Source organism: Notolepis coatsorum, assembly GCF_963971535.1.
Source record: "Notolepis coatsorum genome assembly, chromosome: 12".
Lineage (NCBI taxonomy): Eukaryota > Metazoa > Chordata > Actinopteri > Aulopiformes > Paralepididae > Notolepis > Notolepis coatsorum.
The window spans coordinates 36,135,452-36,150,348 of NC_140176.1; the positions used below are offsets into that span (position 1 = coordinate 36,135,452).

At 42.2% G+C, this 14,897-nt stretch overlaps 1 protein-coding gene across 1 annotated transcript in view; it reads left to right on the plus strand.

Moving 5' to 3' along the window:
* Positions 1-14,897, plus strand: part of hgd (homogentisate 1,2-dioxygenase) — a gene marked incomplete at its 5' end in the record, with an annotated part of 61,633 nt that overhangs the window by 3,901 nt on the left and 42,835 nt on the right. The window contains 2 exons of the mRNA XM_084326118.1: positions 262-341; positions 8,420-8,519. Coding sequence (XP_084182244.1) covers positions 262-341; positions 8,420-8,519 — 180 coding nt within the window. The remainder of the gene's footprint in view (positions 1-261; positions 342-8,419; positions 8,520-14,897) is intronic.

The following is a 14,897-nucleotide window of genomic DNA, read 5'->3' on the forward strand; positions in this document are numbered from 1 at the left end:
TCTCCCTCTCCCTCTCCCTCTCTCTCTCTCTCACACGCACACTCTCTCACTCACTCTCTCTCTCACACGCACACTATCGTTCTCTCTCACACACTCTCTCTCACTCACACTCTCTCCCTCTCTTTCTCTCTCACTCACACTCTCTCTCCCTCTCTTTCTCCCCCCCTCTATCTCCCCCCCCCTCTCCCCCCTCTCTCTCCCCCCTCTTTCTCCCCCCCCCTCTCTCTCCCCCCCCTCTCTCCCCCCTCCCTCTCTCTCCAGTGCCCCAGAAAGGAGAGATCCTGATCACCACAGAGTTTGGGAAGATGATGGTTGAGCCCAATGAGATCTGTGTCATCCAGGTGAGCTCCTCCGGTTCCTCATAGACATACCGTAGATATCATCACATCCTCTCCTCTTTCCTGACTGACATACACTCCTAGGTCTGTTCATTTATTTATACATTAATTAATTAAATTATTATTATATTGATTCATTTATTTATGTATTTATTTGTTTGTCCATTCATTAATTAGTTCATTCATTCTTTCATTAATCCATTATTTCTTCCGTTTGTAAGTTCACAGTAACACTAGAGAGGAAATAGAGAGAAGTGTGTCATAATAGCGTAATCTATGGATAGTGTAACATTAAGGGGCGAATTCACAAAGGGATTGCGTGGCTTTTTCTGACGCTATGCCTGTGCAAATAGCTCTGAAACACAGTTTGCTATTCACAAAGGAAGCGCAACGGGTGAAATGCGGTGGTAACTGCGTTGTCATCAGCATTGCGTCTCGGTGTGTCGGTGCTATTTGCGGGTATTTAAATGAGGTAATATGGGCAGAACATGTGCCCCTTAACCTTTCTATGCAAATGAGCCGCATCGCAAAACACTCCAATTCACAAAGATCGGCGCTAATTGCCACGCGCAGTTAAAGTGACGCTATTTACGTCTTATAATAATAATAATAATAATAATAATGCAGGACCTGTCGCAGAGGTCTTTATTCGGCATGCAACGACACTCAATGTTTTAGCGGCACACACAGTGGTTCGTTTTTAACACACACACACCGGAACACACACGCATGCATTGACTTTTTTTAGGATCGCCGATGCGATACTCCTCTGCGGTTAACCCATCCCGTCGTCCTTCCCCCCAAGGGCAGCCGGGAGCAGACGAGGGCTGTGGCGTGAGCCACACCCGGGGACCATCCAAGTGCTCCTGCCCGTCTTCGTCACGGACGTGACAGCGTTAGCGATCTGTTGGTGTGCATGTTTTTCCATTGGATTTCTTTTATCGGGGGGGGGGGAACATGAAAACTCCACACAGAAAGGCCTGGGAGATCACTGGCATTGCGGAAACCTGGTCCCCAAGCGGGAATCGAACCCTGGACCTTCTTGCTGTGAGGCGATAGTGTTACCACTACGCCACCGTGACGCCCTTCAGGCAGTCTTCAGGGATTTGGTGGTAACTGAGCTAATTTATAAAGGGGTGTCATTGCCAGCGTCTCAGGTGATGATGGCAGCAGTAATTGTTGCCAGGCTAAGGCATCGTAATGCCAGGCGTGCTCGTGAAAGAATATTTCTAAGGAGGATTTCACTTTTTGATTTAGGCGAAACCGAAATCATCCGGATACACAGGTTTCCAGCTCAAGCAATTCTTGATCTACTCGATGAAATCAAGGATGATATTGAGCCAGCCACCCAGAGATCCCATGCAATCTTATTTATTATTTAAATATTGTTATTTAACGTTGTCGGCTTCCCCAATGTTGTCGGCGCTATTGATTGATTGATTGATTTTGTAACGAGATTTAGATTTTGCATAATGCTGCAATTTTTATTTGGGTTATGCATTGCTCTTGCTGCTTGTTTTATTATGTCTTAATTATGTAAAGCACTTTGAACTGCAATCCTTGTATGAAAGGATTATATATAAATAACGTTTATTATTATTATTATTATTGACTGCACGCACGTTCCAATTGTACCACCAAGCGAAAACGAAAATGTTTTTAGAAATAGGAAGCAAACGTATTCAATCAACACAGGTGTGCAACGTCAGTAATATAATAACGAATGTGCTTTCCAAATTCCCTGGGTCTGTGCAAGACAGCAACATTTTTAGGAACAGCAATCTATACGGAATGATGCAAGGCATGGATGACACAAACGTTTGTGCTGTAATATTCATTGCCAATGTGTGGGGGAAGAGTATATGCTTTTGTATAGGTGACGGCGGCTACCAACTCCATGCTATGGCTGATGACTCCTGTGCGTAATCCTGCCAACATTGGAGAGGCGGCGTACAATCTGACTCACATCAGAACGCACGGTGTGATCGAGCTCACATTTGGCATCTTAAAAAGCCGGCTTAGATGCCTGGATCGTAGCGGTGGGGCAATGCTATATAGTCCCCCCAAAGCACATCACTCCTTTGGGTGTTGGGATAGGTAATAATCACAATAAAGACAATAGAACCCGCACACTCATATGCTCCAGAATAAACTTTTTATTTATAACATTTCATCAGGTCCATGAGGAGTAGACGCTGGAAACACGGTCAATAAAAGTTTATTCTTGAGTATATGATAATGCAGGTTATATTCTCTTTTTTTGATCCACTTTTTCTCCCATTTTTCTATATTTTCTCCCATCCCAATTTCGTATCATCCAATTCAACCCTCCCCTGTCACGAACGCTGTTTCTTGCCTCCCACAAGCCGGCTGCAATGTGGACTAAGTCATACATAGCACAAGTCCCCTCCGGTACTTGAGGTAACAGCAGTCGCATCTTTTCACCCGCGCAGCTCGATCTCTCAGTGGCGAGGAGTAACGCGTGGGAGGCTCACGCTGCCCCCGACACTTCCTGATTCTACTGCGCAGGCGCACCAACCGACCTGTAGGAGTTGCTGTCCACAACGCCCGATCCCCACCCATCAGTTTCCCACCCCCTAATACGGCCAATGTGTATTAGTACGGACGACCAGCTAAACTGAAAGCAAATGTGGAGTGCTGGGCTCGAACAGGCAAGCCCAGCGTCTCCAGATTTCGTGGCGAGCGCCTTGCCCACTACGCCACGTAGCCGCCATAATGCAGGTTATATTCTCTTAGCAAAAAATTAAATACAACTTTCACTCTCAAAAAATATTCCTAAATGAGACAATATTTTCACTGGCACAGTGCCTAACTTCGGTCTAAAGATTCAGCACCATGGACAGGTCTGCTCAAAATTATTTATTTGGGGTTGACATGACAAACAAATGCAATGACGAAAGATAGTGACAAAAGCAAATGATGCAATGTGTCATGAAAATACAAATTAAGCAAGCTCTATACATTAGGAAATAAACGACATACAATACGAAATAAATGAAATACAAAAGGTGAAAAATACTGTTATGTCTATGCCTCATTTCGGGTTTATTTCCCCCCCTTCTTGATATCTGCCAACAGCACTGCCAGGTGCAAACTGCTCCATGAGCCAACTGTGCTGGAGCAAATCAGGAGCAAATTGCACACCTATGGGCGTGTTTTCGCTAGTATATCATCCGCACAATATCTTTAGTATATAGGTTGCAAAGACAGAGCAGATAGCGCACACTAATCACGTGCAGTTAAGGGTGCTATTAGTGCCGCTTTGTGAATTCGCCCCTTAGTGTGTCATAATAGTGTGGTCTATGGATAGTGTAACATTACAGTTTTTCACAATTGCTTAAACACATTTCCTGATGTGTGAGACTACCTCACTTTCTCAAAACCCTAAACACAAATCTCAAAACTCACACAAAAGCACACTTTCCCCTCAAAACAGTGTTCCACACGCACAAAGGACCTGCGCTGAGCTGAAGGGAAACAGCCATAACAGCTCCTACCCCGACGGTAGAAGGACGACTAAATGCTTCTCTCTGACTCACTCGCCTAAAGACTCTTCACTAAATGGTATTTTATTTTCAAATGACAAACACATCATATGAGTAGACATTCTAAGCACTCATTGAACACTGGTGTGCAGAATGGAAAACACTATATGAATGCTTTATCAGTAGAATTATGCCTTTGCATGTTCAGTGTTACACTTTCACCTGTTGGATGTAAAATATTACCATATAATGTTTTTATGTATACTCAAATAGAAAACAACACACAATATTTTTCAGTATTTGTATCCAAAATGTGCAGTCTACTGTAAATCACAGCCAACAGGATGAAAACAGGATGAAATGAAAGAGATAACAGAAAATAGGCAATAAACAAAACAAAACAACTAGGCTGCATCCTGCCTTCGGTCCCTGCCTGGCACAGGACCTCATCCACATGTTCTCCCTGACCAAGCAGTGGGTGAAGAATCGCCTACAATGGCGCATGAAGCCTCGACAGGCCTCAGCAGTCACATCACCACATGCGTCCTCCATGGCTTGCAGCAGTGGGATCCGTGTCTGCGTGTCTCGTACACCTTCCTTCTCCAGGCAGAGAAACACCTTCCATCTTCAGGCAGAGAAACACCTTTCATCTCCAGGCAGAGAAACACCTTCCATCTCCAGGCAAAGAAACACCTTCCATCTCCAGGCAGAGAAACACCTTCCATCTCCAGGCAGAGAAACACCTTCCATCTCCAGGCAGAGAAACACCTTCCATCTCCAGGCAGAGAAACGCTCCTCAATTGGATTGAGGAAGGGAGAGTATGGAGGGAGATGCAGGACGGACATTTCAGGATGACCCCATGAACCAGTCACGGACCAGAGCAGCCACAACAAACCTGATCACCTCTGTGTCATCCATCTGGTTTGGTTGAATAATAATAATAATAATGCAGGACTTAGGAAGTCTTTATTTGGCATGCAAACGACACACACATGCGATGGGCGGCACACACACATGCAATTTCTTGTGTCTCCTAATGCGATTGAGTCTCTGCACTTGACCCATCTCGTCGTCCTTCCCCCCAAGGGCAGCCAGGAGCAGATAGGGGCGTCAGCGTGTGGCCGCGCCCCGGGGACCAATCCAAGTGCTCCTGCCCGTCTTCGTCAAGGACGCGACAGCGTTAGCGATCTGTTGTTGTGCATGTTTTTCCATTGGGTTTATCTTATCGGGAGGGGAAACCCTTGCGAGCACGGGGAGAACATGCAAACTACACACAGAAAGGCCTGGGAGATACCCCACCTGGGTAACTGGCAACGCGGAAACCTGGTCCCCAAGCGGGAATCGAACCCTGGACCTTCTTGCTGTGAGGCGACAGTGTCAACCACTACACCACCGTGCCACCTTACGATGTTGTAAAGTGTGTCCAGGAATGCTATGAGGAGGGCAGTGTTATAGGGGCCAAGGGTGGCATGGTGATGGAGGACGCCATAGTGGTTGATGGCAGCACACATTGTTATGTTGCCTCCGCGCTGGCCAGGGACTTCAGTGATAGCATGCTAGCCGATTACATTTCTGCCCCGGCGCCTTCTTTTTACAAGGTTGAACCCCACTTCATACAGTTCTTTTCGATTGCTTAAGCATGATTTTGAAAGCAGGGCCCGATGTTTCAAAACACTACACACAATTAGCACAACCACACACACAATTAGCAGAACACCTCAGATCCTTTGCTAAATTAATCACTCTTGTAAAAACACAATACAAAACAATACAAATATACAATACATTCACCAACCACTACACAAGACCAATACTGCATACTGAAATATTATTTATTTCTCTCCATATACCCAAATCAATGAACATGTCAACATGGAGAATCACAACAAAACATGTCCCAGTTTTCTTGCTAGTAGTGTGCATAACACTATAAGCTCAGAAAATATCAGATAAACATAAAATACTGTATCCAGTACAGGTTACACTTACAGTAAAACAAAAAACAAAATAGAGAGTACAGAAAATATATTGACAAAATTATATCTTCACCTAGCTGGATCTGGCCAGAGAATTGATGGGAAACTGGGGCATGTTTTGTTGTGATTCTCCATGTTGACATTGTCTATATCATTGGTCTTGTGTAGTGTTTGGTGAATTTACTGTATTGTATATTTGCACATTCTCTGTGTACTTCCATTTTGGTTGAAGACAGGTGAACTCACCTGCTGCATTTTTATAGTGCTTAAACCTGATTGGTGTGTCTACAATTAAGCAATCATCTGTTTGTGCACCTAATGGCTGTGTTTAACCAATTGGCTCATATGTGTGGTAATTTTACATTCTTTGTCTATGTAATGTCTAGTGTTTAGTGTTTTGCAAATCACTGTGCGTATTGTTTTTCGAAAAGTGTGAGGCTGACATTGTGTTTATAGTGGTGCAAATCTGGGCCCATGTTTTGCTCCTTGAGTGTAAGGTTTTGATAATTGTGTAATACTTTTGATTTTAGTGTTTATGCAATAGAAACTGTAAATTAATATAAATTCATGCAGGTCTGCTTCTGCATCTAGGTCAAAAAATCTCTGAAACTAAGCACTCGCCTACTACTGCAGAGACTCTGGGTTCGAATCCAGCTGTCAGCGGTACCCCCGGCTTGGTCAGTTGTCCCTACTAACACAATTGGCAGTGTTAGCGGGTGGGAAGCTGGTGGGGTATGTGTCCTGGTCGTTGTGAACTGCGACTCCTACTGGTCGGCCGGGGCGCCTGTTCAGCAGGGAGGGGATCTGGGGGAAATAGCGTGAACCTCTGCACGCATTACGTTCCCCCAGTGAAACTCCTGGCTGTTAGGTAAAAAGAAGCGGCTGGCGACTCCACATGTATCGGAGGAGGCATATGGTAGTTCTACACCCTCCCCAGGCTGACAGTGCGCGACCAGGAAGGGAATTGGCATAACGACTAAATTGGGATGGGTGAAAAATGCAGAAAGCCCAAAAAGAAATAGAATTAAAAAAAGAAAATAAATTCTGAAACAGACAATGTGACAATATTATACACCAAGAGTGGTCAATAGAGTATAGGCTATTGTGAAACATTGTAAAAAAGGACAACATTGGATTACTGTAGTACAATACAGTAATGTGTCAGTGCTGATAGGACACAGTTGTGGAATGTATAGGACTTACTTGCACATAGTCATGGCGAATCTCCTTGATTTTGTCAGTGTTCCTGTCAAAAGGAACCCTGTACACCTGTTTCATCCTCATGGAATTGCGTTGGAGAACACGGTCCAGTGTGGATAAACTCACTGTTGCTATATTTTGGAATAAGTGCACAACAGCCTTTGGAGTTTAGAAATGTGATTGGCAGTGTGTTCTGTGTGAACACCAAGAGAGGGAATTCAGGAAGAGTGTGCAAGATATAGAGAATTGTGTGTAGTATTTTTGAAAGATTTGCGGTTTGGAATGGGAATCTGAGTCTAAAGCAGAAAATGTGTTTGGAGTTTAGCAGTTGGTAAATGAGTTTCAGGTTGTGTACGTTGTGTCTGGTGTTCAAAAGAATGTGTTTAAAAAATTGTGAAAAACTGTAATGTTACGTATACGTAAAAAAACATTATTTGGTAATATTTTACATCCAACAGGTGAAAGTGTAACACTGAACATGCAAAGGCATAATTCTACTGGTAAAGCATTCATATAGTGTTTTCCATTCATACTATAGTGTTTTCCATTCTGCACATCAGTGTTCAATGAGTGCTTGGAATGTCTACTCATATGATGTATGTGTTTGTCATTTGAAAAGAAAAGACGATTTAGTGAAGAGTTAACACTGTTTTGAGGGCAAAGTGTGCTTTTGCAAGAGAAGTGTAGGATTTAGCATTTTGTGTGTGAGTTTTGAGATTTGTGTTTAGGGTTTTGAGAAAGTGAGGTAGTCTATCAGGAAATGTGTTTAATTAAGCAATTGTGAAGTCATAGCTTGATCTATGGATAGTGCAACATTAAGTGTGTCATAATAGCGTGATCTATGGATAGTGTACGATTAATTGTGTCATAATAGCGTGATCTATGGATATTGGATAGTGTAACATTAGTGTAACATAGTGTAACAAAAGTGTGTCATAACAGCGTGATCTGTGGATAGTGTAACATTAAGTGTGTCATAATAGCGTGATCTATGGATAGTGTAACATTAGTGTAACATTAAGTGTGATAATAGCGTGATCTATGGATAGTGTAACATTAAGTGTGTCATAATAGCGTGGTCTATGGATAGTGTAACATTAGTGTAACATAGTGTAACATTAAGTGTGTCATAATAGCGTGATCTATGGATAGTGTAACATTAAGTGTGTCATAATAGCGTGATCTATGGATAGTGTAAGATTAAGTATGTCATAATAGCGTGGTCTATGGATAGTGTAACATTAGTGTAACATAGTGTAACATTAAGTGTGTTATAACAGCGTGATCTATGGATAGTGTAACAAAAGTGTGTCATAATAGCGTGATCTATGATTGTGTAACAGTGTAACTGTCAGTGTCCCTGTCAGTCACCATTCTGTTCTCTCCTCTGTGTTCCAGCAAGGGATGCGCTTCAGTGTGGATGTGTTTGGAGAGACCAGAGGATACATACTGGAGGTGTATGGATGCCACTTTGAGCTCCCTGACCTGGGACCCATAGGTGTGTGCGTCTGTATGTATGTGTGTTTTACAGTAGTATCCTTATGGGGACCTTAATGTCCCCACAAGTGATGAAAATAAGAAAAAGAAAACATTGTGGCGATATTGGCTGGTTAGGGTAAGGGTTTATGGAATGTCTTATAAATGGCCTTTTCCAGTGTTTAGCATTGTTTTATAGCAATGGGGGGTTAGTATCAATGGGTCTTTGTCTCTAATTACCATTTTGGCGGATTGCTCTAATTCAGTTGAGACAATCTCCTCCACCAGTGAATTAGGTCATTCTGATTTGACTGTTTTGCTGACGTGAATAAGGCACTGATCTGCATAACTAACGCCCCCTCTATGGTTGTAGCGCAACCATGCGAGTGGAAATACCTGCACTTCCTCAAGCGAGTTTTGACAGAGAGAGGCAGAGAACGAGCGAGCGAGAGAGAGGGAGAGAGAGAGATAAAGAGGGAGAGAGAGGGAGAGAGAGATAGAGAGGGACAAGAGCTTCTGTCGGGGAAACAAACACACGTGCATTTACACACACACAACCTGACCGGCGCGCGGGGAAACACAAACACACACGCATTTACACACACACAACCTGACCGGCGCCAGTGAAACACAAACACACACGCATTTTACACACAACCTGACCGGCGTGCGTGGAGGGTCTTCTCCCTGGTAGAGAGAGAGAGAGAGAGAGAGAGGGACCGCGCACAGGAGTGTGTAAATGTGTGTCCGTGCGGGGCTGGTGTGGGGCTTCTCCCTGGTAGAGAGAGAGAGAGAGAGAGAGAGAGAGAGAGAGAGAGAGAGAGAGAGAGAGAGAGAGAGGGGGACCGCGCGCAGGAGTGTGTAAATGTGTGTGCGCGCAGGGCTGGTGTGGGGCTTCTCCCTGGGATATCACTGTCATAATATCTTTGACTCCCACGCGCACGCCCATATTCCGATCCGTGCAATAATATTCACAGCGGTATATATTGTCATTTGAAACAAGTTACCAATGCATTGTCCCGTGGAATTATGCCCCCCTGCGGCAACATTTATTAGTATCCCCCTCAACCTTTCTACCTCGCTCTCTGTGCCAGTCGCAGACTGTGGGCGACTGTCACTCAAAGCGCTTATGGGCGGAGCCAGGCCAACACAGCTTGGAACATTTTGCTTTTGAGTAATTGATTAAAAATATAAAACAATGAATGTTTTTGAAAAAAACTTTACAGATGTGTTCCATAGACTCACAGGAATTGTGTAAAGTTGCCCAAATAGTGAAAGGAATAGCAATGCATGTCCCCTTAAAATTTTAGATTAGATTAGATTAGATTAGATTCGATTGAAATGTATTAGCAATAAAGTACGGTACAAGTACAGTACAACGAAAAGAAGTTTGGCATACAAACAGAGTTCAAATGTAACAGTAAAGTGCAATAGTAATATACAATGTACAGGTGGTTAAACTTGGTATAAAATATATAAATTTTTAATAATAAATAATAAATAATAAATTAGTACTACTGAGTATATTGCTAATCAGATATATGTACAGAGTTGTAGTATTAAAATGTACAGTGATGCAAGTATAAAGACACTATGGTAGTAAGTCATACTGGCCAGCAGTGTAGCTAGTAAGAGTAGGTAAGGGATATGTACAGATGTAGATACAATATCTACAGATATGTTAGAAGGATTATATGCACGTATGTAATGACAGATATGGATAGATATATATACTTGTATGGTAAGAATAAATATATATACTGTATATATGGTATATACAGCCTTATTATACATGCTATCATACAGAGTTATATGGGTAATATGCAGGTGTATAAGTAGGTATATAGAGGGATTGTATGCAGGTATATTCAGACAGATATGGATATATATATATGCGGTAAATATAAATATCTAAATATATATACGGTATATACAGCACTATTGTACATGCTATCATAGTCAATAGAATGTCTGTCCCCTAACTCCACACTGATCCCTGGTATGGCCGACTGTTTTCTTAATAGTTCCCCCCTTGATCCTCTAATCCAGAGAAAGTATATTTATAAAGACCACACAGGCAGCCTTGAACAACTACACCGATTAGGTGGCAGTTCAGTGACATGCTATTAACGCTCGGATTTGAAGGTTTGATTGCCCCCACCCCCCATCAATCCAAATCCAAATGGAATCGATTAAAAACAACTTCTATGATTGGCTCGTTCTTTATACTCCCACGTTGGTCCCGCCCAGAAGCTGTGAACACTTTATCTGGCTGCCAGCCAGAGAAGGGAGGAAATATAATACATAATATTTAATACTATGTACTAATGACTGACATTTTGCTCAGACTCAGACAGTGAGAATATTCCCCTGCATATAATCCTTCTATATACCTACTTATACACCTGCAGATAACCCATATAACTCTGTATGATAGCATGTACAATAATGCTGTATATACGTATATATATCTAGATATTTATTTTACCGCATATATATATATATATCCATACCTTCATGTTCACTATACCTTCATATTCACTCTACCTTCATATTCACTATACCTTCATATTCACTCTACCTTCATATTCACTCTACCTTCATATTCACTCTACCTTCATATTTACTATACCTTCATATTCACTCTACCTTCATATTCACTCTATACCTTCCTATTCACTATACCTTCATATTCACTCTATACCTTCATATTCACTCTATACCTTCATATTCACTCTATACCTTCATATTCACTATACCTTCATATTCACTCTACCTTCATATTCACTCTACCTTCATATTCACTCTACCTTCATGTTCACTATACCTTCATATTCACTCTACCTTCATATTCACTATACCTTCATATTCACTCTACCTTCATATTCACTCTACCTTCATATTCACTCTACCTTCATATTCACTATACCTTCATATGCACTCTACCTTCATATTCACTCTACCTTCATATTCACTCTACCTTCATATTCACTCTACCTTCATATTCACTCTACCTTCATATTCACTATACCTTCATATTCACTCTACCTTCATATTCACTCTACCTTTATATTCACTATACCTTCATATTCACTCTACCTTCATATTCACTCTACCTTCATATTCACTCTACCTTCATATTCACTATACCTTCATATTCACTCTACCTTCATATTCACTCTACCTTTATATTCACTATACCTTCATATTCACTCTACCTTCATATTCACTCTACCTTCATATTCACTCTACCTTTATATTCACTCTACTTTCATATTCACTCTACCTTCATATTCACTCTACCTTCATGTTCACTATACCTTCATATTCACTCTACCTTCATATTCACTCTACCTTCATATTCACTCTACCTTTATATTCACTCTACTTTCATATTCACTCTACCTTCATATTCACTCTACCTTCATGTTCACTATACCTTCATATTCACTCTACCTTCATATTCACTCTACCTTCATATTCACTCTACCTTCATATTCACTCTACCTTCATGTTCACTATACCTTCATATTCACTCTACCTTCATATTCACTCTACCTTTATATTCACTCTACCTTCATATTCACTCTACCTTCATATTCACTCTACCTTCATATTCACTCTACCTTCATATTCACTCTACCTTCATATTCACTCTACCTTTATATTCACTCTACCTTCATATTCACTCTACCTTCATATTCACTCTACCTTCATATTCACTCTACCTTCATATTCACTCTACCTTCATATTCACTCTACCTTCATATTCACTCTACCTTCATATTCACTCTACCTTCATATTCACTCTACCTTCATATTCACTCTACCTTCATATTCACTATACCTTCATATTCACTCTACCTTCATATTCACTATACCTTCATATTCACTCTACCTTCATATTCACTCTACCTTCATATTCACTCTACCTTCATATTCACTATACCTTCATATTCACTCTACCTTCATATTCACTATACCTTCATATTCACTATACCTTCATATTCACTCTACCTTCATATTACTCTACCTTCATATTCACTCTACCTTCATATTCACTATACCTTCATATTCACTCTACCTTCATATTCACTATACCTTCATATTCACTCTACCTTCATATTCACTCTACCTTCATATTCACTATACCTTCATATTCACTCTACCTTCATATTCACTCTACCTTCATATTCACTCTACCTTCATATTCACTCTACTGTACCTTCATATTCACTCTACCTTCATATTCACTCTACCTTCATATTCACTCTACCTTCATATTCACTATACCTTCATATTCACTATACCTTCATATTCACTCTACCTTCATATTCACTATACCTTCATATTCACTATACCTTCATATTCACTCTACCTTCATATTCACTCTACCTTCATATTCACTCTACCTTCATATTCACTCTACCTTCATATTCACTATACCTTCATATTCACTCTACCTTCATTTTCACTCTACCTTCATATTCACTCTACCTTCATATTCACTATACCTTCATATTCACTCTACCTTCATATTCACTCTACCTTTATATTCACAATACCTTCATATTCACTCTACCTTCATATTCACTCTACCTTCATATTCACTCTACCTTCATATCACTCTATACTTCATATTCACTATACCTTCATATTCACTCTACCTTCATATTCACTCTACCTTCATATTCACTCTACCCTTCATATTCACTCTACCTTCATATTCACTCTACCTTCATATTCACTCTACTTTCATATTAACTCTACCTTCATATTCACTCTACCAGTGACTATCACTATTCCAGCCCCACTGTGGTGCACATCATGTCCCCTCCATTATCCCCTCAGTGGCAGGTTGTTATGACGATCAGTCCAAGAAGAGCATAGAACCAGCACCCTCTGCTCCAGCACATCTAGAACCAGCACCCTCTGCTCCACTACATCTCTAATAGAACCAGCACCTCTGCTCCAGTACATCTCTATAGAACCAGCAGCCTCTGCTCCACTACATCTCTATAGAACCAAGCACCCTCTGCTCCAGTACATCTCTATAGAACCAGCACCCTCTGCTCCACTACATCTCTATAGAACCAGCACCCTCTGCTCCAGTACATCTCTATAGAACCAGCACCCTCTGCTCCAGTACATCTCTATAGAACCAGCACCCTCTGCTCCAGCACATCTCTATAGAACCAGCACCCTCTGCTCCAGCACATCTCTATAGAACCAGCACCCTCTGCTCCAGCACATCTAGAACCAGCACCCTCTGCTCCACTACATCTCTATAGAACCAGCACCCTCTGCTCCAGTACAATCTCTATAGAACCAGCAGCCTCTGCTCCACTACATCTCTATAGAACCAGCACCCTCTGCTCCAGTACATCTCTATAGAACCAGCACCCTCTGCTCCACTACATCTCTATAGAACCAGCACCCTCTGCTCCAGTACATCTCTATAGAACCAGCACCCTCTGCTCCAGCACATCTCTATAGAACCAGCAGCCTCTGCTCCACTACATCTCTATAGAACCAGCACCCTCTGCTCCAGTACATCTCTATAGAACCAGCACCCTCTGCTCCAGTACATCTCTATAGAACCAGCACCCTCTGCTCCACTACATCTCTATAGAACCAGCACCCTCTGCTCCAGCACATCTCTATAGAACCAGCACCCCCTGCTCCAGTACATCTCTATAGAACCAGCACCACTCTGCTCCAGCACATCTAGAACCAGCACCCTCTGCTCCACTACATCTCTATAGAACCAAGCACCCTCTGCTCCAGTACATCTCTATAGAACCAGCAGCCTCTGCTCCACTACATCTCTATAGAACCAGCACCCTCTGCTCCAGTACATCTCTATAGAACCAGCACCCTCTGCCTCCACTACATCTCTATAGAACCAGCACCCTCTGCTCCAGTACATCTCTATGAACCAGCACCCTCTGCTCCAGTACATCTCTATAGAACCAGCACCCTCTGCACCAGGCACATCTCTATAGAACCAGCACCCTCTGCTCCAGCACATCTCTATAGAACCAGCACCCTCTGCTCCAGCACATCTAGAACCAGCACCCTCTGCTCCACTACATCTCTATAGAACCAGCACCCTCTGCTCCAGTACATCTCTATAGAACCAGCAGCCTCTGCTCCACTACATCTCTATAGAACCAGCACCCTCTGCTCCAGTACATCTCTATAGAACCAGCACCCTCTGCTCCACTACATCTCTATAGAACCAGCACCCTCTGCTCCAGTACATCTCTATAGAACCAGCACCCTCTGCTCCAGCACATCTCTATAGAACCAGCAGCCTCTGCTCCACTACATCTCTATAGAACCAGCACCCTCTGCTCCAGTACATCTCTATAGAACCAGCACCCTCTGCTCCAGTACA